Here is a 26229-nt window from a genome sequence, read left to right on the forward strand (position 1 = left end):
AATGCAAAATAATTTTCAGGGGTGCCTTGTGATCTGCTGCTGAAAAGAGCTTAGGAAGGAAGTCAGCAACTCTCAACATTGTAAGCTTGTGATCGGGGCCCTCTTCACCTAATGTATGGGTTTGTATTAGTTTGTCAATTCTAATCTTGTCATACCCCTTGCTTGATTATAAGACGAGGTTTTTTTCAGAGCAAATGCTCTGAAAAATACCCCTCGTCTTCTAATCGGGGTCGTCTTCTAATCAGACCTCAAATAGAGGTCTGACTATGAGACTAAGATCCAGGTCCCCTGCAGCGTTGCGGGGGATCTGGATCTTAGTCTCATAGTCTCATAGATCCAGGGGACCTGGATCCTTCTGTCTCCCCCCAATTTAACACTCCCCCCCCACCCCACACACACTTACCGGTGCTTCCAATTTCCTGCTGTATACCGGGGCAGCGGGAGGACGTCCACGCGATCCGCGTAGACAACTTACGCTGCAGCAGAAAGGAGGTGTGGCTAGCAGCGGGGGTTGTCTGCATCCATCGTGCAGACCTTCCCCGACTGTCAGAGATCAGAGTTCCCCGCACCGGTGTGGGGAACTCTGATCTCTGACAGCCAGGGAAGGTCTGCGCGATGGACGCAGACAACCCCCGCTGCTAGCCACATCTCCTTCCGGCTGCAGCGAGAGACAGAAGGAAGACTGCTGCCCCGGTATACAGCAGGAAATTGGAAGCACCGGTAAGTGTGTGTGGGGTGGGTGTTAAATGGGGGGAGACAGAAGGAAGACTGCTGCCCCGGTATACAGCAGGAAATTGGAAGCCCCGGTAAGTGTGTGTGTGTGTGTGTGGGGAGTGTTAAATGGGGGCATAGGGCATTTCTGGAGGCAGAGTGATCTATGAAATGCCTTATAACCCCCTGAACGCCACTCTGCCTCCTGAAATGCCTTATACTTCCCTATATGCCACTCTGCCCCATAATATGCCTTTTAACCCCCTAAATGCCAGAGTGGCATATAGGGGTATAAGGCATTTCTGGAGGCAGAGTGGCACATAGGGGGTTAAAAGGCATATCATGGGGCACAGTGGTATATAGAGGGTTAAAAGGCATATCATGGGCCACAGTGCCATATTGGAGTGGCAAGCCTGGGGGCAGATTGCGTAACTGGGGGCAGGTTGGAAAATACAAGGAAATAAAAACCAAAAAATATTTTTCTCAATCATAGCTTTTATTAAAAAATGTAATAGTTTACATGAATTAACATTTACTGGTAAAACTTTTTTCCTATAGGGTCGTCTTATATTCAGGCTTTTTCTTTTTTTCCTAAATTAATATTCAGATTTTGGGGGGTCGTCTTATAATCGAGCAAATACGGTATGTATTATTAAAAGAGTCATATTGGAAGGCAGCATGCCTTTAACAAGATGACAGCGCCCTGGAACCGATAAGAGCAAAAAGGTTCCAAGACCTCTGCAGGCTGATTGCTGGTACAACAATCAGCAATGCAGGGCAATGGAGTACTGTAAATGTAAAATATAAATTAAAAATAGTTAAAAAATAAATTAAAATGTTATAAAATATAAAAATCACAAAGACTCCTGTAAACTATCCAGTTACAAGAAAAAAAGTTTAACAATAATACATTTGTTTAAGGGGGCATTTTACTCCCTTATAAAATAGCAATACGGTACTTGTACTTTAACGATTGTCACAAATGGTATTAAAAGACGGTCAGGTCACGCAGGGGTTAAATGTGCCTAGTAAAGTAAGCATACAGAATTAGATAAATTCCATTTAGGGCCCTTGGGCAAATGGCCCATTGTTAATCTGCCCCTGAGGTCATCGTCATTAAATATGGACACCAAGAACACAGCAAGTGGTGGACAGAAATACTTTAACCCCTTAATGACAAAGCCCGTACATGTACGGGCTCAAAATGCATTGTTTTCAATGGGTTTTGGGACCGCCCCTTGTCCTTAAGGGGTTAAAATTAAGATGATTAGGAATGCTCATTAAAAACACATCAAAGTCATTTCATTCAACCCTTAATACACATTGCTGTCACCCAACACTAGACCTGTTCCCATGACAATATAACATACTGTAGAAGGCCATATAATGTGTGAATAATCAGCTATTATTCTTAACTTTTTTGAGAATGAGTAATTTAAATATTTTCATTCTGTTGATCTATATACACAAATACATTGCTTAACTGTAGAGTACAATCAAAATGAATGGGTAGGGAGACACCTAGTGGTACAAATGGGAGTAGCTTCTAACAAACAGAGAACAGTTTTACGACAAATGGCAGTCTACATACACAGATGTAGCCCTGAGGATGTGCTGGGTCCGGAGCAAGGAGAGGTCTCTTTGTCTTTAGGAATGAGAAGCGAGGCTAACACTCTACTTCATACTTCTGGTCTCAGTATCGCAGAGAATGTGCAAGACCAAAAACGTGAAGAAGCAGAGGTAACTAGGTGACAGGGGCAGGTGAAGGATGGCCGTACCCATACAGACCCACCATGAAAAACGAATACTAAAGTACTCTGTAATTACTTTAATATGCATTCTTTACCTGGAAAAAAAGCCAGAGTTGGGGCTGGCTGGGATGCGCCCAAACATTTATTATTATTATAATTATCTTTTATTTATAATACAATACATATATTCAAGGGGTATGACAAGATGAGTACTGACAGACTAAGACAATAGGTGGAGAAAGCCCTGCTCGCAAGCTTACAATGGGGTGACAAATATAAGGCACATAGAAAGGGTGAGAGGTAGTGAGGTGGTTGTATCAGTGACAGGGAAGTTCTAGCAGCTAAGACGGTGCGGCTTCTCTGAAGAAGTGGGTTTTGAGATGTTTCCCCCCCGAGATATGCTGCCACTCTGTCCTCCCCCCTCGAGAAATGCTGCCACTCTGCCCCCCCCCCCCACTTACCAGAGCAGACTCCAGGGTGTCTTGCGGGGCCGGAGGGGGACATCTACGCAATACGCGTATACAACTCCAGGTGCCGCAAGACACCCGGGAGTCTGCTCTGGTAAGTGGGGGGGGGGGGGGGCAGAGTGGCAGCATTTCTCGAGGGGGGAGGACAGAGTGGCAGCATATCTCGGGGGGGAACAGAGTGGCAGCATATCGGGGGGGGCAGAGTGGCAGCATATCTCGGGGGTGGGGGGACAGAGTGGCAGCATATCTATTACAAAACTTTTTCTTTAAAAAAGCACCAAACTTTTAGGGTGCGGCCTATATTCGGGTGCGGCCTATATCCAAGCCAATACGGTATATATATATATATATATATATATATATATATATATATATGCTTCCTTTTTCAAAAACGTCTTCTTGATGTAAACTTTTCCACAAATTCTTAAAGAATGTGCAGCATAGAAATAAAACACCTATATAAATAAAACCAATAGTATGATATTGTCACTGCAAATGTGTCAATCTCATATAAGGAATACCGCTTATTGTGCATAGAGCAAACCCTGCTCTGGTGATTAGGCCTCTATTGCTAAGTATCTGTAACCCCGGGTTGGTCAGCATCCTGCATGATAATTGGAAGAAATGTCTGGCTGAACTCACCACTTTTGGAACCTCATCAACAAGGGGTTGCAGATACTCAGCAATAGAGACATAATCACCAGAGCAGGGTTTGCTGTACACACAGCAAACTGCTCTCCTACTCCTTATATGAGATTGTTTAGACATTTTTATTTGTGTTTTATTTCTATGCTGCACATCGTTTGAGAATTTGAGGAAAAGTTTACATCAAGAAGGCATATATATATCAAAATTATCTTTTAGTTATATAGTGCCAACAATTTACACAGCGCTTAATACAATACGTATATTCAAGGGGTATGACAAGACGAGAATTGACAGACTACGACAAATCGATACATTAGGTGGAGAGAGCCCTGCTCCCAAGCTTATATATATATATATATATATATATATATATATATATAATATCTTCCATCCGTTTATTTTGTTATGTTGTTCACTGTGTGCGCGTTCACCATTATTTTACAATCCTATTTCTACTCCTGTCTAGGAGCTCGAAATCCTTGGTGGGAATGAATGAACCGCAGTGTTGTTCTACAGTTCAGTAATGCCAATGATATATAAATAGTATAAATTATGTGTATACGGAATCTGCTGGCACTACATAAATAAATGTAATAATCCTAAATTAATCACCCTAGGTTAGGAACCTGCTAAAGTTTGCCCTCATCAATAATGACTGCAGCTGACTACAAGCTTTGAAAATGTTTTTTTCCACAATTCTAAAGAGATAGACAAACCTAACACGAATGTATTTTATGAAAATGTGCCATAAATAAGACTAATAGAAAATTAGCTTCATTTTTTACTCAACTAAACCTGCCTATCTACATCCTACCATTGCGACAAGGATATACATTAAGTCTCTTGTGTTTAGTGTCCGGAGACTGTCTCCACCTTTTCACCAATCATATTGCCGAGGTTCTATTCAGCCTTTCATTTTCCTTCTCTGCCATTAGTCTCCGAGGGGTGTGACGTGAACTATCCCCGCGCGCTCATTGGCCACACATACAGGATTATCCGGAAAGCGCTACAGCTGCTCCTTCCTTTCTGCTCGCCGACGCCATCATGGTGAGTAGCGTGAGAGCGGGCTCCGTAAGGCTTGGGAAACTGCTTTGCATCGTCGGCGGAGGGAACGCGTTTAGAAAGCTGCTAAAATCGCGCTTACACTACATTAGCCATCCGTCGCGCTCCGAGAGTTAGCAGACTGCCGACGTGCCTGCACGGGTATCGACAACCAGGGCCGCGTGGAGCCGTGCCCAGCTCCAGGCCTATGAGACTAGCTGAGAATGCAGCCGACGGGACCTCCTCTATACGTAGAACATCGCTAGTTATAGCAGTCCAAACGTGGAGAGCTGGACACGGCGCTCTCCGCCAGCTTGAGGCAATCACAACATGGTGTTTAGGCCACTCTATGCAGCCGTGCACTGCCCGTTCCGTGTCCTGGTTGCTGCTCAGGGCTGCCATGAGCGGTATAGCCTGTGATCGTACCCTCTGAGATGATGGATATACAGCATTAATATCGCCATCTCTGTAGATGCCGAGGTTTGTTATATTGAGCTCTCAATTAATGCGAATTACTGTTCTGCCTCATTAGCAGAAAGGTGCAGATTTAAGCTTTGAGAGCTTTCTTCTATGCGCCTCTTTAGTCTGACTCAGAGGCTACAGCGACTTGTTCATTCTAAATAAAGTTTTTAATCATTCAAATGACATCAGCTCTGGAATGTGCTTAGTAAAGTAAGCATACAGAATTAGATAAACGTCCTAATTTCCTGGGTTTTTATATATTAACGTGATGCTCAATGTTGTTTTGACATTGGTGGAAATGTTATCAGAATACTTTTTCTGAATGTGATGGACTTGGCACTCTTTCTGTTTGATCTGTGACAGGATGTAAACTTTTGTCTTGCAGGTGTTCAAGCGCTACGTCCAGATTGGCCGTATAGCCTATGTCTCCTTTGGTCCCCATGCTGGCAAACTAGTGGCCATCGTTGATGTCATAGACCAAAATAGGGTTAGTGTTAACTGTCTAAAGAGCCATCTTAGCATCTCTTGTTTTCTTTGTATGACCAACAGTTTAACTCTAATGTTCTTGTTCAAATCTCTGATCTCTTGGCATCTTCAAGTAATATTAACATTTTAAGATTTGGAAATACGAGTCTTAATTGGTTATGGTTTTCCTTGCAGGCCCTGGTAGATGGCCCCTGCAGTGGTGTGAAAAGGCAGGCCATGCCTTTCAAGTGCATGCAGCTTACTGACTTTGTAATTAAGTTTCCACACAGGTAAGAAAGTATGATGGGACTGCTTGTGGGGCAGATTCTGTAGCACTGTTACTATAGGGGCCACTGAAAATATCTAATAGGCAATAACTTATCAGTTTGATATAATGGTGTTGGTTGAATGGGAAATGGGGTAGTAGGAGAGGAGATCTCTGGCAGGGGTATGTAGAAAACAAGATTGTTAAGGTAGGAATGACAGATGGTTTATTTAGAATGCAGGTTGTGTTTATTGGGGATCAGACTTTAAGAAGTTTGTAAACCCCCCCCCCAAGTTTTATAAAGATTTTTCTTTAGATGAAAACTGTTTTTTTTTTCTTACTGGTATATATTTTAGGAGGGTTGCATTGTTCCAATTTTTGCATCTCTTTTCCCTGTAGCAATGTGTGATCTATTCCTAACATTTTATAGTCTGAGGATATGCGGTCTTACTAGGATATCTGTTTTTTTCGTACAAATCCATTTTTAAATGCAGTCATGTTGGCTCTTCCATAGACCCAAGCTTGAGTTTACTGGAATTTGGTTAGTCAGTTATCTTAGTATAGCTATGTAAGCGGTAGATTATTAGACACATCTTTAACAATCTTCTGTGTTCTGCAACTTATTTCACTGTAGCATTGTACTTATTTTGCCACAAAAACGTAATTTTTGTTTTCTCTTTTAGTGCTCGTCAAAAGTGTGTTCGTGTTGCTTGGGAGAAGGAAAAGATTAACGAGAAATGGGCAGCAACTAACTGGGCAAAGAAAATTGAAGCCAGAGAGAAGGTAGTGTGTTGGTTCAAAATATTAGGTGGATTGCTTCTACCCACAATGGATGGTTGTCAACTGCATGAACTCTTACATGTATATAGACTAATAATGTAACAGGATAAAACAAGCTTGCTGATTAATGCCAGATTGATTCGCTCAAACCGTCATTTGTTTTATCGGATGTGGTGTCACAGAAATTCAGGTGGAATGTATCTCAACCCATTTCAGTGATTCCCTTATATGTAGAATGCCAAATACCCTAAGGAGTTGGTGATCAGATCTGATGCCATACAAACAATACATGTATGGACCTGTGGTCCTAGTATATATGTATGTATATATTTAAATTATCTGAAGAACATATGCTTTGCTAAATCTGTTTCAAGGCTATACTAGTCAGTGATTCTATATTGAGTCTCGCAGATAACTGATCTATGTTAGTGATAATAAAGAACACAGTGACAACCATGCTTCAGAGGATAAAAGTGGTGTTAATTTTTTTTCTCCCCTTTACAGAAATCAAAGATGACAGACTTTGACCGCTTCAAGGTCATGAAGGCAAAGAAAATGGTATGTCTCAGATTATATTGTTTGGATCTTTTTCATGGAAAGATGGGTTAGCCAGGGTAGTTTACATTTTTAACTGTATTTTATATAGATCTCTTGGGTATGTGTATCAGAGTTTAGTAATCTGAGTGCACTTCAAATATCCTTTGTTTTCATCCTTGTGTTGCTGCAAGTAATACGAGCTGCAGCTAGGAGGGGGTTGGGGCTTTATCTCCTGATTTTATAATCTAATGTGAATTAGTTACATTTCTTACTTGTTAAGAGATTGTTTGTAATATTTATGGTTTGTATGAACTTTCCTTCCTCTTTTTACAGAGAAACAAGATCATCAGACATGAAATGAAGAAACTCCAAAAGCAGGCTACTCAGAAAGCATAAGAATTTTTTTCTTATGGACAATGAATAAAAACCTGTTTTATAGACCATCATGTGTGTGTGTTTAATACTTTTTTTTTTTTTATTGGGTGTTTGTTTATTGCAGTGTATCATTTAACTGGGATTATATTGGACTACCACATGCTAGAGGACATTTTTCATCTCCTGTGGATTTAAAAGCCAAGCTCACATCTTTACATCAGGTCAATTTACCACTACTACCTTGTGGGGCTGGGTACCTGTGATTGCAATAACATTTTACACATAGTAGCTGTTTATGTGTAATGGTGCAAGTTTGACAGGTTTCTATATTGTGCCATGGGTACTTATATCGCCTTTCTCAAATTGTACCCATTACAGTTCGTTAAATGTGTACAGTAAATATAATCTGTATTGCTGTTAGGTTAAAATAAGATATATAGAATAGCACAGCACGATAGCATGACAGTTTTTATGTCTAGTCAAACAATTTGTATGGATTATTTAGTAAAAAAGACGAAAACACATCTTCATGGTTGTTCCTATGATTACCGTATTCTTCAAGCCAGTTGAGGTGATACCCCAAAAACATGGTATGCTTTCTCTCACTAAATGTAATGTTTATCCCCAGTACTTCTTAATAGAGGTTCGCAACTTAAGTTCTTGAACTATTTGCTTGAAAACGGGAAACAGAGACCATAATCAAGTGGGGTTTTCCCCCACAAAGTGCAAAATGGACTACAGCGTGTATTCATTTCTAGAGTGTTCATTTAATAGCGTTTCCCTCATGGACCATTTCATTCACTTGGATGCTACTGCTACATCTTAAAGGTGTGTTGATATTTTATATGTAAGTTATGGGAATGGCTGATTTATTAAATGAAAAGTTAGTTTTCAAGGTTTGAAGAAAATGAGGTCAGATTGGTTATCAAGTCTGTATAAAATAACATCCTTCTACTGAAGTGTGTGCTTCTAACAAAAAATGGCCGAGAAAGAACCCCTGCCTATCTAATGTAGAAAGAGAAAAAAATTAGCGCAAACTTTACTGTTCCATTAGTAGGTGGATGCTTATTACATTTACCTACTCTCTAGTACATAGTTACCTCTGGGCCTCAACTGATATGCACTCTATGGACAAAATTGTTGATTCCTGACCATTACACCAACAGGGATTTTTATTGCATTCTAAATACATAGACATTAATATGTAGTTGGTTCCCCCTTTGCAACAATAACGGCTTCCGTTCTTCTGGGAAGGCTTTCTGCAAGATTTTAGTGTTTCTGTGGGATACTTTGCCCATTCATCCAGAAGAGCATGATGTCGGATGAGAAGGCCTGGTTCGCAATCTCCATTCCAGTTCATCCCAATGGTATTCAATGGGGCTGAGGTGAGGGCCAAGGTCTTCTATGCCAAACTCATCCAACCGTGTCTTGATGGATCTCATTTTGTGCACTGGGTCCTGCTGGAATAGGAAAGAGCCTTCCCCAAACTGTTCCTGCAAACTTGGAAGGATAGCATTGTCCAAAATGTCTGGGTATGCTGAAGCTTTTAGATTTCCCTTCACTGGAAGTAAGTGGCCCTACCCCTGAAATACAGCCCCAGACCATTATCCCTCCTCCACCAAATGCCACAGTGCAGTCGGGCGAGTAACGTTCTGGCATCTGCCAAACCCAGACTGGCCAATCATACTGCCAAACCGAGAAGCGTGATTAGTCACTCCACAGAACACGTTTCCACATTCTGTGCCACTCTTTATGTAGTACATAAACACAGTCCCTGAGTTCTCTTCTTGTTCCTCATTTAGGCCATAGACTATTTTGATAAAGTATACTAAAAATATACATAAATATATATTAGTTTCTTTTTTCTTAAAGTGAGGTTTTTTTAGATATTTTTATCACTAGTATACAATTACAGATATGTTTTCAAAAATGTGCTGAAAAGATTTTGGTTTTAAAAAATAAAAAGTAAAAGGCTTTTAGATTTGGCATTCATCTTCTAAGTACTGCAAGCTTGTTTCCTTCTGTGCGTAGATCTGTGATTTGAGTTGGTTCTACTATCCTATAGGATTACTGCTGGTTCTAGGCCTTGCCAATTACTCATTCATCAAAAAATTTACAAAATGTACACTGCTTAAGACAAAACACAAATGAAAAAAATCCCCTGTAAAATGAAGTACAGACAAGACTAGATTTGTTCCGAGAGTGTCCTTTAGCACAGGCTTTGATCAGATCCCTGGAAAACCAGATAAAATATTATGTTCTGTATAGGCGTTTTCCAGGAATTCCCATAGGGTACCTTTGAAGAATCTTGGTTCCTAATGTATAATGTTAAGGAATATTTGTGGTTTGTCAGGAACCGCCTAATCCTGATAGTGAAACAGGGGTTAGGCGGTCCCACTTACGTCGGGGAGCCTTCCCGCTGATGGCAGCGGGAAACACCCCCATTTAAAAAAAAAAAATGGGCGGGGAGCGAGGCGTGTCAAGACCCCGCTCCCACGAACCGGAGGAGCAACGCTCACCCGGCAATCTCCGGGTCAAACCTGGAGAGTTCCCAGGTGTGTCGATTATTGATTTGATTAGATGAAATGTATCTTCTGTCTTTCAATAAACTCAGTTGAGCCTTTGAAAAAGATTGCACATGCATGGAATTGCATGACCTTAAACTTCCCACCTATGTGTTTTGATCTAGTTAGATCTCTTTAGTGCACCTGGAGTTTCCTTTGGAAACTGCATTTAAAGCTTGGTTGTTTATAGCCATGGACATATTGGTATATGCATATTTTTAGTGTTGTGTAGTTTTGCACTTTTGTTCACATGACATTCTGAATCTGTTGCTCTCTCTTTGCCACTATCACATTTGTAGGAAGCCTATACAAAACTGTGTAATGGATCAGCGACTGAATCAGCCATTTTTTTGCTCACCATACATAACCCTGTGTAAATTGGTAAAGTCATTGTCTTTTCAAAAAGACTACTTCATCAATTTAAAATAATTTCAATTTGACTGAATGTACACACATTATGCATGTATAGACTTGGTAAAGCTGTTGATGTATGTGTTCAGCATGCCTTGTAGATGAAATGTATGTTCCGTATTTGAAAACACTAAATTGAACCACTAGGGGGTGGAGTTATTTTAATAAACAGCAGATAAGAACGATTTGGCCCATCCATTCTGCCCATTTTTCCTAAAGTGAGACTCGGGTCTTAATCAGTCCTTGCTGGTGTCTTAGACTAAGGATAGCTTTTTGCATTCCCCATGCATGTTTGAACTCCCTTGCATGGTAAGCACATGTTCTTGATTGCCCAGGACAGTCCTGCAATTGGACATTATGTCCTAGTCCGGGACAGCCTCTGTGACAATGGAGACATGACAAGAGCTCTATAGAGCTTACATGTCTCTTCTGATTGGTTGAGTGGCTCATTCACACGGAATTCAGTGTAATCTTCAGCCAGCACCAGGTAAGAAACCCATTGTGTGTGTGAGTGATTGTGTTACTGTGTATGTGTGTGTGATGTCTGGTAATAGTATGGTTAATTCTCTAAAACTGCTCACATCCGGCAATAGAGAGATCAATTCTCTGAAACTGCTCATATCTGGTAATTAAGGGGCACATTATCTGAAACTGCTCATGTCTGGTAACAGATTGGTTAATTCTCTGAAAGTGCTTATGTCTGGTAATAGAGGGGATAATTGTTTGAAACTATTCATGCTTGGTAATGGGTTAATTCTCTGAAACTGCTAATGTCTGATAATAGAGGGGTTAATTCTCTGAAAATGCTCATGTCTGGTAGTGACTATGTAAATTCTAATAATGGAATTGGGCTAATATATAATAAAATATATATATATATATATATATATATATATATAATTAAATCTGAAATCTACATGGTTCCCAAGGCTTCCTAATAATATATATATATATAATATATATATATATTATACATCTGTGTGTGTAATCTCATCCATTCCATACTGTGTCCCTGAATGGCCGAAATAAAATAAGGTCACCCTACCTGAATGTGTTAGCCGCTATGACTTCTGATGGGAGGCTGTTCCATTTATCTACCATCCTCTCAGATTTATCTATCACCTTCTCATCCATTAGGCTAGGTTTCCACTTGGTTTTTTTTTGCTAAAAACACCAATAGCGCCACCTGGCGTTTTTTTAGTGAAAAAACGTTGCAGCCAGATGTTAGCTGTTCTTCAATAGGAAATCGCAGAATGCCATATCCACTTGGCGTTTTTCTGTTCGGCGTTTTTTCAGTCCTCTTTGGCGTTTTTCTGCTTTTTTGGGCTCTGTGGCAGTTTTTCAAAATCGCAGCATGTTGACACTCTGGCGTTTTTTGCAAGGAAATCTTGGCGTTTTTCTCCAATAGAAGTCTATGGGAGAGAAAAAACGCCATGAAAAAGCCATGTGGGTTTATTGCCTTGGCGTTTTTTATGGCGTTTTTTCCACAGTTACAATGCAGAGGATGGACCCAGTATCTGTGTGTCCTACGAGAAATAGGCTGGAAACAAACAGTTTCACACAAAACAAAGTTCATATTGAATTCTACACCATTTGGAACAAACATGCCATTACAAACAAACCAACTGGATCCTGCCTGCCAAAAGCAACAGCAAACAATTTGCACCATCATTTGGGGCCAATCTTCCTAGAGGAGCAGACATTCGGAATAAAGCATGCCTTACAAACCACAGAAAAGTGACAAAAGGGTCCGCCGGGGTGTTTAAGTAGAACTCTACCAAGTAAATGACATCAGGGGGCAGATACTTGCCATTTATCCTAATCCCTTTTAGCTGGGTGAAACTTCTAACTTGTAAAGGCTGGAAAAACTGGTCAAAAAAAGCAATTTCCACAGAAAGGCTAAAACGCCAGAAAAAACTCCAGAAAAAAACGCCAAAACGCAGAAAAATGCAGTGGCAGTTTTCTTGGCGTTTTTCATCAAGAAAAAAAACGCAGGACAAAAACCCAAGTGGAAACCTAGCCTTATAAAGTAGGAAATGAAGGACCAATAAACATTATTCTATGCCCTACCAATCCTATGTTAGTATAGAGATCTGCAATTTTAGTTGTATCATATTTTAATTATAATCTTTAGTTACAAAAATAGTTAACATGCCATACAAAGAGCCTATCATGATTTAAAAATTTTAATAATTGTCAAACATTTCTTAATGTACAGTTCAATAACTTTCAAGAAAAGCAAACACGCACAACTGGGGTTCATGAATAAATAATACTTTCCCTAATTAGGCAGCAGCACCCAAATAAGCTTTCCTCCAACACTTAATACTCTATACAACTCTTCCAAATGGGGCGCACACCCACATAGGGAAAAAGAAATACTGTAACCCCTGTATGCAAATAAGAGCTTAGCAGTATTACAGGTAAGTAATGCACTCACTTTTCCAAGGACATAAATGAGCCCATCATAAAATATTGTTTAATTCTTCATAGCTAAAAAGGTTTATTGTGGTACCATATTCCTGGCCCACCAAGACGCATGGACCAGGCAAGGAGGGCATTAATTAGAGAGAGACATTAACAAAGAGACCAAAGACAATTCTGCAAAGCTCCTCAGCGGAGATTGGAGTATCTGTCCATAGGGCCATAGGAAGAGTGGACAGAAAAGACATAGCTTAAAGAACAAAAAATAAAATAATAAAGCTGTAATTGCTTCAAAAGGTGGCTCTACAAAGCCATTTAATTCCAGATTAGGCAACAAAATAGGAAAAATGCCAACGGACGGTGAGTGCTTTTGCAAGGCACTGTCTGTGGACACAGAGATAGAAGCTTTAGTCGCTGGTGAAGTCTACAAGGTGAATGGGATGTAACATTTATGAGCTTGATGAGACTACGCTTGAAAAATAGGTGAACTGACAAATATATTTGGCTACAGAAATGAGATATCTTGCATTACAGAATTTTGTTTACACTTTTATGCTGTTGAATTAATTTCAGCATGTGAAACTATGTCATTTTAATATGAAATTTCTGTAAATGTTTCTCAGCTCTGTATCTTTTTTATTAAAATATGTATTTATTTATTTATTTGGTGGGAGAGATAAATGACTCATTATTTCAGGCAAGTTGTTGTTAATGAATTTGGTCCAACACATTATAAATAAAACTCTCCAGTCGATGTTCCATCGTCCATGCATGGCACCACTGCGGACGTCTGGGGATTTGCTGCTCCAGCCAAAACGATTAGGCTATACATGCTTTCTTGTGAGTCTGCGTATATGTCTGTGAGACCTCCAAGGAAGAAGCATTTTATATGTCTAAGTTTTAAATGCTTTGGCTTTGAGACAAAATTTCTCATGCAGTGACACGTTAGCAAACCAGCAAGCCAGATTCAGCTATTTAACTTTTAGAAGGCATTTGTTTTTTACTAGTGTCAAAGAGTTAAACCTTCTAGACTATTCCCTCGATAAATGAGGATGAACATTTACTTAATCAGTAAGAGCATTTGGAATATAAGGGGGGCGATCTACTAATTGTTACAAAACAACATTAAGATTTGATGATTACTAAAGGACCCTTGGCAGCTGAACTAGGTAAACATGGACCTACCTCACAACGAAACCTATTGGGGATTTTCTTTAGTAAATTATTTCGTTGAGTCACTGAGAGTGCTTCATTGAGTCCACAATATGTTCAGTGGGGACTTGGTCCAACACGCTGTTCAGATTCCAAACTCTCAAGAAAGGTCTAGAGTAACTACTACCATATGGTCTCCTGCTATATTTTTGGAAAAGAGTATTGGAATGCCATTGGCTTTAGGTAGGTTGGGAGAGCACTACCTACCAAAAGATCAAGGGGCACAGAAATAGAGGGATGGCATGGAAAGCATACTGAGACATGATGCTATGATGGAAATACCTAATTTTGAAATGAGGAAAGATGTAATTTTGAAGGCTCACCCAGAGCCACAATTAACACTGACATCTTTACTATAGGGAACTAACTGCAACTGACCCTATTTATTTGGACCTCCAATCAACAATGGGCAGCGCTTTAAGATACATTTCTGCCCTCATATGTACTTGAAGCACACGGTACTCAAACTTCAAGCTACCAGCCAGCTCCTGCGATCACACACTAGAATTTCAGAGGGTCTAACAAGTCCTTCTGCACACATGCATTTTTGGCTTTTCTCACAGTAATTGGCTGCCTTGAGCAGACAAAATTAGTGGACATATCATAGTAACAACTCTTTAATAATTATTGTACACTGAAACAACCTGATTATGGGTTGTAAGCAATGTTCCCTCTAATTTTTCTTAGGTGGTGTGCGCAGAAAATTTCTCTTGTGCAAAATTTTTCCCAGAGCCAAAATTTTGTGCGCACAATATGCTTCTGCAAACGTTAAATTTAAATTGTTATTCTATATTTTTGGAACAGCTCGCTCATGGTTAATAACACTACATTATAGTGTGATAATGTAGTATTAGTTACACAACAGTATTACTTACTGTAATGTTTTTTTAAAGGTGAAATTCTCACTGCATAAGTAAATTATGAGCGGATCACGAGCGGAGGCTCCAGGCCGCATAAAGGATAAAAAAAAATTGGGAAAAACTGTTGTGCGCAGGGGCGTACCTAGAGTATTTGGCACCTGGGGCGGATCCTGTTCGTGGGACCCCCCACACACACACTTTAAAACTGCATAGCTTCTATCGTTAGGCAAACATTGACAGGGGTACCGCATAACTGTTATCATTATTTACTAAGGCAGACATTGACGGTGGTACAACATAACACCTATCGCTATATACTGAGGCAGACATTGACGGTGGTACAACATAACACCTATCACTATATACTGAGGCAAACATTGACGGTGGTACAACATAACACCTATCACTATATACTGAGGCAAACATTGACGGTGGTACAGCATAACTGTTATCATTATTTACTAAGGCAGACATTGAAGGTGGTACAACATAACACCTATCACTATATACTGAGGCAGACATTGACGGTGGTACAACATAACACCTATCACTATATACTGAGGCAAACATTGACGGTGGTACAGCATAACTGCTTTCATTATATACTGAGGCAAACATTGACGGTGGTACAGCATAACTGCTATCATTATATACTGAGGCAAACATTGACAGTGGTACAGCAGAACATCTATCACTATATACCGAGGCAAGCACTGACGGTGGTACAGCATAACACCTATCACTATATAGAGAGGCACACATTGACCGTGGTACAACATAACACCTATCACTATACATTGAGCCAGACATTAACAATAATGCAGCATAACCCCAATCACTATATACTAAGCCAAACATTGATGTGGTGTAGGCCTACCACTTTAGTGTCTGGCCTAGTATCATATATATATATATACTATATAAATCTATATAGGGATGCACCGAAATGAAAATTCTGGACCTGAAAATTTAGCATTCATTTGACTGAAACTGAAAATGACCCCCCCACACACCTTTAAAAACAAAAATAAAAAAAACACTTTTATTAAAAGTAAAACCAAAATTAGACAAAAAAAATCAATAACATATATATATATATATATGATTAACAGCAATCACACTCCCATCATGCCCAGGTTCTAGCATGTACTGTTTGCTTGGGCATGATAGGAGTGGGATTGCTGTTAGCAATCATATATATATATATAAATTAATATTGTTATCGAATTTTTCTGTCCAATTTTGGTGTGTTACTTTATTACTTATTTAATAAAGGTGTGGTTAACACACCAAAATTTAACAAAAAAAATATATAATTGCTACCAGCAATCTCACTCCTATCATGCCCAGGCAGCCAGTACATGCTGGAACCTGAGCATGATAGGAATATGATTACAGCCTCCCTATGCCATGCTATCCCCCCCACACACTTACACATCCATGCTATCACACACACACTCATTCACAAACATTCAGTTTGTCACAAGGGAGCAGGATTGGAGGTCTGTATTAACAGACCTCCCACTCCCTTGATTGATTTTAAGCCGGTTGGTGGGAGATCCTTGATCTCCCCAACCGAGCTTGCTCCTCTAGCGGCGGACATTACTGTCCGTCTCTGCAGGGGTGCTGTGCACACAACCGGTAGCGGACCGCCCCCCCCCCCTTCGGTACGCTACTGGTTGTGCGCACAATTTTTGTTCGTGTGCGCTCCCTCTGAAAGCGCACAGCTTAGAGGGAACACTGGTTGTAAGTCTGAGTTTCAGGAATGTTGAAGAGATTTTGAACTATTGGCAGCTATATAGCTATAAGAATCTTTTGGAGGAGCACATAGCGCTACATTTTGTATTGTAGGAATTTTTATATCCTAGGTTAATTTACATAAAGCCATTATATTTGAGCAAGGACTTTATTACATCCCCAGTCTAGATTCCTTCCTTTACACAGGCATTTGTCATTGCTCAAAGATTAGGCACATAAAGGCTGAGTTCTTCCGAATATAACTCTGATTATTACATTTTTCAATCTTCATTGCAATGCCTTCACGTTCTAGCAAAATCATAACCATATTTATACAAAATGCAAGCATGATGCCAAGTACAAGAGGCGTGGATGCCAAGGATAATTGGGATTCTTGACAGGATCAGATTGAAAATGAGAGAACGTATAGAAAGCAATGAAAATTGGGTTAGCTGCATGAAAAGCTTGTGATTCTAGTATTCAAGTATTCTTCTGTGGCCTGCATTTTACCTAAGATAGGGAAAAAAGGTTTAGCATGGGACTTTAATGTGTCCATCAAACAGAAACGGCAGTGCTTTTGTGATTGTGTGACATTTTTGATCTAAGACGTATCTATATGTGTCTCGTCCTCAATATCCTTTGTATTATATTAAAACATGGCAATACAGTCTTATTAGCCATGAGAGAGAGAAGCTGTGCCAAAATTATCTTGAAAGTAATTATCTTGAAAGAATTTGAGGTTAACATTTGCACAAGCATTCAGCGCACACATAATTTAACTAAGAACCTTACAGTATTTTTTCACACCTGCCTAAAATTACATATATATATATATATATATATAGTGCATTAGCAAGCCATAATCACTAGCATCCCCAGAAATCATATTTTAGGGACAAAATGGGGACCCCAGACAAAGCCAGGCTATCATACAAAGCAAGTTTTTGTTCCCACAAAGCTGCACGAATGTTAATCAGCCAAGTGAATGTCCACACATAGTGAAATAGTAAGTGGGAGTCCTTTGCCCCCAGTGGCCCTAGGGCAAATAGCCCATTGTGAATGTGTCTTTGACGATAGTTTACTAATCTCTTCATGTAATTACTGACATATGTATGATCCAGAGTGGACGTGACAGCAATATTGACATTAAAGATGATTTGCTCTCCCTTTATGAAGTGAATTAGGAACCCATTCTTTTTTTTCTCTCAAATGATTTAAATCAGCATTGATGACCCAGGACACATCATCTTTCAACGTCAAATTCTGTTATAGATGTTCCACATCCCCAGCTTTAATAAAGCATTGGTTAGAGATTAAATTAGCAGTATAAAAAATATAAAAACACAATTCTTATGTTGTTATATAACCTTACTTTCAGCAAAACATATTTTTCTTCCAGGATTTATTTGAAATCATTTAACGATATAACAAAGGCAGCTGCCAGCAACTGCAGCCAAAGTGATTCATGTTATCTATTTATGCAGCATAAACATGCTCACGGAAATTGTGTTATTATATACAAAAATGGCACGTATTTTAGTTTAAAAGATAACTTTATTTAGATTGAATTCCAATAATGTAGGCAGGATGGGAAAGGTATGGCAGGATAAATCTAGTGTAGGACCATCTTTAATACGGTCACTCCAGCCATCATATGTTCTTTAACCCCTTCGTGACAAAGGCTGATTTTACTTTTTGTACCCTTCGTGACAATGGCCGTTTTAACATTTCTGCGCTGCTCGTGTTTAGCTGTAATTTTCTTCTTTCCCATTTACTGAACCCACACACATTATATATTGTTTTTTTCAGGACAAGAAGGGCTTTCTTTAGATGACATTGTTTTGATTGTATCATATTATTTACTATTAAAAAAAGTATAAAATATGGTGAAAAATTTTGAAAAAAATGACTGTTTCTAACTTTTAGTTGGAAAATCTTTTACTCATCTAGAAAAGGTAATGAAAAAACCTGCTAAATAGATTCTACTATTTGTCCTGAGTTTAGAAATACCCAATATTTTTATGTTTTTTTGCTTTTTTCTACACATTATGGGGCAATAAGTACAGGTAGCGTCTTGCTATTTCAAAGCCATTTTTTCCAAATCCGGTAATTCTTCCCCCCATGTGCCATTTCGGGTATATTTGAAGCCGGCCAATGCAATTTACCCCATCAAGTTATATTTTTTTAAAAACTAGACAACCCAGGGTATTCCAAATGCTAGTATTTTAACCCTTTCCAAGCACTAATTCTACCATTAGCCTTTGTCAAACTTTATGGTAGTAATTTTTTTTGCATTTGTTTTTTCACACACATTTTACTTTAGGTATGAATAAAGAGGGTCTGGTATATGTCACTATCATAAAACACCCCAATATGTGTTTAGCAACATCTCCTGAGTACAGCGATACCTCACATGAATGATTTTGCCTGGCTGTTTGGGGGCAAAAGGGCCACATTTGGGGCATGCGCATTTTCAATGTTGAACTTTGGCGTTTGGCGATCAACTGCCCATGCCCTATTTGGTACATCTTTGAGCCGGGCCATTTCAGTATGCCAAATAAAGCCATATATTTTTGAAAACTAGACACCCCAGGGTATTTCAAATGCTAGTATTTTAACTCTTTCCATGCACCATATCTACCACCAGTCTTTGTCAAACTTTGTGGTAGTCATTTTTTTGCATTTGTTTTGTCACACACATTTTACTTCAGGTATGAATTAAAAGGTTCTCGTATATGTCACTATCACAAAACACCCCAATATGTGTTCAGCAACATCTCCTGAGTACAGCGATACCTCACATGAATGATTTTGCCTGGCTGTTTGGGGGCAAAAGGGCCACATTTGGGACATGCGCATTTTTCAATGTTGAACTTTGGCATATGGGGATCTACTGCCCATGCCCTATTTGGTACATCTTTGAGCCGGGCCACTTCAGTGTGCCCAACAAAACCATATATTTTTGAAAACTAGACACCCCAGGGTATTTTAAATGCTGGTATTTTAACTCTTTGCATGCACACCTATGTAATGTATGAATTTACAGCCCCTGGTATATGCCGCTGTCACACGACACCCCAATATGTGTTCGGCAACATCTCCTGAGTACAGTGATACCCCACATGCATGGGTTTGTCATTTTTTGGGGGAACTAAAAGGCCACATTTGGTACGTGTGCATTTTTCTAATTGGAAATTAGATGTGTGGCCATCCTTCCCCCCGTGTTAATTGGGACCTTGTTGAACCTGGCCAATTCAATTTACCCCATCAAATCATACATTTTTTTAAAGTAGACACCCCATGGGCATTTAATATGCCAATATTTTAACTCTTTCCAATGCGAGAATTGTTTTAAGCTAATGTGCTAATTTTAGGAGTTGCTCACAAAAATATATTTTTTATATATATATTTTATTTTTTTTGCCTTTTTTTAAAAAAAAATTTAAACATTTTTTTCAACTTGAAGGTTCCCCTGATAGTGACATCAGTGGGAAATTATTTTTACATTTTACTGTTTTTTTACTATTTTTTTCTAATTATTATTAATTTTATTTTATTTTTTAATTTATTTTTACTAATCACACTGTGATTAGAAAGCTGGGCTCCATTGACTTGCATGGTTGAATGCAGTACCTGTATTCAACCTGCAAGTGGAGCCAGAGTTCTCTAGAGGGTCTGGAGATGGTCTGGCGAACTTTTTCATCTTTATTTTTTTTTTTCCCGGGCCGCCGCCATCTTGCTGATGGCGAAGATCACCAGCAGCTGCGGCTGTGACCGCTCTCCGGAGCGGTCACAGTCCATCTAGAGGTAAGTGTTTGGTGTCGCTGGATGCCTCCTGATCGACGCATTCCAGCGACACCATTTAAGTTTAGGAGGCGATCGTTGATCGCCTCCTAAACGCTTTTAAAACGGGCGTCCGCTGCCATACAATGTATGGCGGTTGTTGACGCCCTGGCTGATCGAGGTCGAGGCATTACAGCAACGCCGTTTGGGTGCAGAAAGCGAACGTAGATCGCTTTCTGCACCCGTTTAAAGACGTGCCGGTTCTGGCACGTCATTTGTCGTAAACGACTTGTTTTTCCATGTCGTGCCAGAACCGGCAATTGTCATTAAGGGGTTAATGGATATGATAGCTGAATGGTATGTGATGTCTCACTCATTTGACGAGGGGGAGTATATGTAATGAGACCCCCGGTAGAACAGGAGGCAATGCAAGAAGCTCTAAGTTATGAAGGAGCTACATCGTACTCGCCCAACATCTCAGATAGCTAAACTGGTGCACTTTAATTAGCAGGTGCGACCAGAGGCAGGACAAGGATAGGACTTCCCGTCTACCTTAACTGAAGAGCAACTTCGCCGGAACTCAAGACTGTTGCAAGGTGGCCACGTGGGAGCAGTGATGGATGTCTGTGTTGCAACAACACTGACGACCATCAATTTTACAGCTCCCTGGGCTGGACTTGGGGTGATAAGATGATCTCCCCAAACAGGTCACGGAAGAGTGGTCACTATTTGAAAGACCGAACTCTCCACATTGATTTTATTAAAATTGTTTTCAACTACCTCTGACTACCGGTCTGTGCTTGACGCCCCATCGAAGGATTTGCCGTCACAAAGGGGTGAGAGAAGTTAATTTGGGAGTTTAAAGATCCCCCTGCTTGCTGTATTTGCGTATTATGGGCTTGGGTATGCCCACCAAACGTAAGGGTCCACGTTCATTTATATTTGATATACCCTGTTTTGATATACTACACCATTGGTTTCACATTCACTTGGCACCTACGTATGTTTTATTGCTTTCTTTGCTATAAGTGAAACAATAGTGAACCAGCAGCAATCTACAAGGTTATTTTTTTATTCTTTAGTTATTTTCTGCATCACTTCAATTGAGAATTCCCATAGTTTAGGGGTTGGAGCTCAATTTTCCATGTGGAAGGTCAAATCAATTGTAGTTTTGCACAAACCAGGACCGGTGGTAGGGGTATGGCTAGCGGTAAGAAAGACCACTAACCCACTTTACCCAATGTACCAACTTGCAGCGCTTGGCTTCATAGCATCACAAAGTGGCCACATTGGAGCTACAATGAAAGTGTTGCTACTGATCTCCCCAAACGGCCCATGATCTTCCCTACCTGCAAAATCTCATTATCATGCAAAATCCAAAGCACTTGGGATGGATGCTATAGTAGGACTGTGTCACTGCCACATGTAAATGAATGAGAACAAAACCAATACTAGCTAGAGGGTCAGCTACATAATCCAGTAGCATATCAAATGCACAGCAAACTATTGAAAAAAGCAAATCTAGATACCAGTCTGTGAACACCAAATTTGTTTGATTTTGGATTTGTTTAATTCTTTGTACAAATATTAGTGCAAAGAAAGACGAATATTAGTGCAAAGAAAGACGTATTGCAAAAGCACACATATAAACCAGTTCTATTTATATTATATAGATGCACGGTATTAACACTTATTCTGAAGAAGCTTCTTCTGGTCTGGTCCAGGTGGTCCACTTAGAACCAGCCAACAGTTTAACCTCTTAAAACAAATAGCTTTATTGTTTTTTTTCTAAGAGAACTTTTTCTTTCGTTCTGTAATTCCATATCTAACCTAAGCAAGTTTCATTCATAAACATGATTAAACAAGAATGAAAATATTGGTTTCCATTAGGTATTGCTCAAGGCACACACATTCCTTAAAAGTTTCATTTTCTAATAAGTACATTTTTATTGAATCAAAATATTTCTCATCAGAAATATTAACTGGAAGACGTAAGGAAACATGATAGGTGAGCTGACATTTTGCTGGTAGGTTTTTAACATCAGGCTGGTCAAGAGCAGGGCCGCCTTAACAACAACAGAAATATGCATATGTAAGGGAACAGTGGAGCACTAGCTGCTTGCAGTCCGGCAGGCAGGGATATGATGTTGCCCAGTGGAAGCCCATACACATACATATACACTGCCCTTACACACATATATACTGCCCTTACACATGTGGACGCACATACTTGTTGCTGCACTGGGAGAATGGTTTATGATATATATATGTATGGAACTGTATTTTATTTTAACTTGTGCTGGTGTTAAGGTTACTAAATATTACTTTTTATTTTTTGCTTCTTCTGCGTATGCTCCCCTTAGCGAATATCATTTACGGCTATATATTGAAGGATTGTGATACACATGGGACAGGTGAATGGGGCCACTCGCAAGATTAAACCTGCAAATAATAAAAGGTTTATCCAGCGGCAGGAAAACACCACTTTCTATGCATGTGCTTGGGGTTCTCATTGGAGAAGCTGGAGCTGACTATAAGTATATAATGTGGCAGCAAATAGCTGGGAAGGCAAATATATAGTGGGTGCGATTCTGCAGAATCCATGTATTTGCATGGGGAGGACTGTGGATATTTGAAGGGACCACTTAGCTATGAAACACATTAAATTGTATACGACGGATTGTGTGTCCCTTTAATTATATAAGTTATTATCCTCCATCCTTCCACATATTTGAGCTTGTCATTTTGAACATGACTATACACATACCAGGACAAAAATATTTGCTGAGAAGCTAGCATGTGTCAGGCATTATAAATACACACAATCATTTTACACGCTGAACAACTTAACCCCTTAATGACAAAGCCCGTACATGTACGGGCTTAAAATGCATTGTTTTCAATGGGTTTAGGGACCGCCCATTGTCCTTAGGGGGTTAATTTATCAGTCCCAATTACCAGAGCCTGAAAATAATGCAAAAACCTAAATGGACAGATATTAGGTACCACTGAGTGATTTAGCATACCTATACTCAAGCATGGGTTGCCTACAACTCCTATAATGCCTAATATCATCCTTAAAGTTTGCTTTGTTTGGCTTAGCATTATGAGAGTAGTAGTTCCACAACAGCTTTAGAATGATCTCTTGGACATTCCTGGTAGAAAGGATATCCAAAAAATATATTAAATCACAACATTGATCATCATGCAAAACTATAAGTACCATCTTAACTAACGTTTTCACTAATTTGCTGTTTCCAGAAAAGGAAGCATCTTCATTAAATGAAGGAGCCTCTTCTCTTTCCCTGTGCCAGACCCCTTTGAAACCTTACCAACCCCCTCTTCTGCTTTACCTCAATCCCACCCTCTCCTTCTCCTGCTGGGGGCTGGACTGGGCTGGCTGTAAAGATCAGTGCAGTGTGAAAATGCAGTGACTGTCACATACTACACACTTGCATGAACCCAGATGATCGCTGCACATGTGGAGCCCAAGGGGAATATAATACATGAAGGAAGATGTTTAAAGGACTGAAGGTTTTTTTACAGTAGCTTATTGGGGAAAGCAAAACTTTTTTTTTTTTAACAAAAATGCAAACTCAGCACAAAAAAAGTGAACTTCAAATTGAAGCAGATCGCTGGTGAGGGGTGGAAGCATCTGGAGAGCATTTACTGAAAAGGAAAACAGCCAGCTCAGTGCTGGACCTAAGCAGAAGCCATGTGAATATGATACTCCCAGCTCATGAAGCACTTGCAGGATCCTAAGGAAAGGAGGTCTGGAGGTTCCTGGAGAGGACGGGCTCATGGATGGCTGCTTTGTCCTGCACACTGCACTTTAAGACATGGTAGGACTCTGTGCCTGCTGCCTGCACTGGGGGTTAGTGTGAGTGAATGGTGCTGCAGCCATGGTGGACTTGGTTCTGCAGCATTTGTCACATATGTCATTTAACTCATTGAGTGCCGGTGGGTTAATAGTGTAGCTACATCTATCTACCGATACTTTGGAGTTATCAAAGTTTGACTAAATCGCAAATAAGTATGATCAGTATATTGTTTTCCATGGAACGTCTCTGTTTTGCTATTGTTTATATGCATGTTGGCATTAATTTCCATTGTGTTCGATTTTTTAAAAAACATTTAATTTGATGTGGTTATTTATTTATCATGTGCGCACAAAAACAATATTTCAATGAAAGCATTATTTGCAATTCCAATGAGCTCATAAAGATACACTATTACATTTTGTAGCACTTTTGTTGCACTTGTAAGGGACACTCCAGCCATTATATGCACTTTAATGCATATGATAGCTGCTTTGTCTTTTTGCTCCATATACCCCTTTCCCCAATACAGCTGCGTGTGATATACTCCCTTTGCATGGCAAGCACTCCCATTGTGGGAGCACTGTCCTGCCACCAATTGGCTCCTCCAAGCACCTAATCAGTGGCAAGAAAGGAGGAGGGCAGCTGCAGCAACAGGATGGCAGCTTCTAGGTCAGGAAAGTATTTTATATATATATATATATTGTTTTGAAGAATCCACATTAAAGTACCGACAAAATACTTTAATATGCATTCTTTAATAAAGGTATCTGGGACATTAAACTGTCCATTAAATTGGAGAAGCACCCTGCGCATAAACTTTGTAAGTTGGCTGATTTTCAGAAGGGTCATGCCAGGTTGCTTTTAAACACAAAATTGATTGTTTTAGGGACAACTAAGCAAAGTTTATATTGAAAGTACAACCGTTTCTTTCCTTGCAACACTATTCATTCTTATATGCACCTCTACATCCTATATTGTACAGTTCTGTGCACTAAATAAACCTATAAAATATTTAGTACAAGACAAACTCAGCATTGATTGTTGCAGGCAGCATCTGTAGTGGTGGGTGAGGAGATGAGAGAGAACTTCTTGACAGGAGGTTGATTAGATAAGGTTGGCTGTGTCATAAACAGCTAATCTCAGTTTCCATGAGCTGAATCTATCAAGTTATCAAGCTGTAGATAGTTATGGCACATGAATTATACTCACAAACCATATACCAATCTAGAGTGATAAGCCATGATATTCATCAATGCCGAAAAACAGTCTGTGCATTGTGCATGCTATGTTCTAGCACACAAAATGCTTTTGTTCAGGACAGAACAAGAGGCTATGTGTCAGATCACCTCTACAGTCTGTGCCACGGTGCATGCAAGAAAAACCTTTCGGGCTGTGCACCAGTGCTGCCCAGCGGACACCTGTACCCTCATGGTATTGATCAGTATGTTCCTTATTGTCATATAATCTATGTTGTAGAAAGTGCCAAAGATTTTGATTTTGTGGAGGCGTGGGCCAGAGCCTTGGTCCACAACTGTTGTGCTCAAGGCTTCCAAACTGCTGAGGCTTTTATTCTTTCAAGTCTGCTCATGCTGTGCAGCCAGTCCTTCTGATATACCCACCATTGGTAAAAAACGGGCATTTGTGCAAATAAATACAAAGGACTTTGAGAACTAGGGTTATAGACATTGGAATACTATGCCTGTATACTCACGATCATGCTGTGTCCTAGCGATGGGGCATCCCCAATCCCCATGGTACTTGAGGTTACTCTTGAGTCCACCCATGCAATGTACCCTTCTTTGCTTCAGGGATTGTAACATTTTCAGCTGCCATTAGTCCTAACGTAAGCTTGCACGTTGAGGCTCTCCAAAAATCCAACTGTAATATCTGGGCAATCAAAATAACACTATCTTAC

The 26229-nt window shown here is 39.8% G+C and overlaps 1 protein-coding gene across 1 annotated transcript; it reads left to right on the forward strand.

The window, feature by feature from the left end:
* The first annotated feature begins 2286 nt into the window (after positions 1–2286).
* On the forward strand, positions 2287–7523 carry LOC149300731 (large ribosomal subunit protein eL14-like). Its single transcript, XM_089484781.1, has 6 exons — positions 2287–2451; positions 5466–5567; positions 5741–5835; positions 6494–6593; positions 7095–7148; positions 7461–7523. Exons 1-6 carry the CDS (start codon positions 2287–2289, stop codon positions 7521–7523), a joined length of 579 nt encoding a protein of 192 aa, XP_089340907.1.
* The last annotated feature ends 18706 nt before the right edge of the window (positions 7524–26229 follow it).

Source organism: Sceloporus occidentalis, unplaced genomic scaffold, assembly GCF_023333645.1.
Source record: "Sceloporus occidentalis isolate IW3139 unplaced genomic scaffold, rSceOcc1.0.p SCAF_23, whole genome shotgun sequence".
NCBI classification, from domain to species: domain Eukaryota; kingdom Metazoa; phylum Chordata; class Lepidosauria; order Squamata; family Phrynosomatidae; genus Sceloporus; species Sceloporus occidentalis.

Bases quoted from the DNA above. Each gene is read 5' to 3' on its own strand.
- LOC149300731 (XM_089484781.1), top strand. From the start codon at position 2,287: ATGGCAGTCTACATACACAGATGTAGCCCTGAGGATGTGCTGGGTCCG. The intron at 5,568-5,740 runs GTTAGTGTTAAC...TTTTCCTTGCAG, and splicing joins ATGTCATAGACCAAAATAGG to GCCCTGGTAGATGGCCCCTG. The intron at 7,149-7,460 runs GTATGTCTCAGA...CTCTTTTTACAG, and splicing joins TCATGAAGGCAAAGAAAATG to AGAAACAAGATCATCAGACA.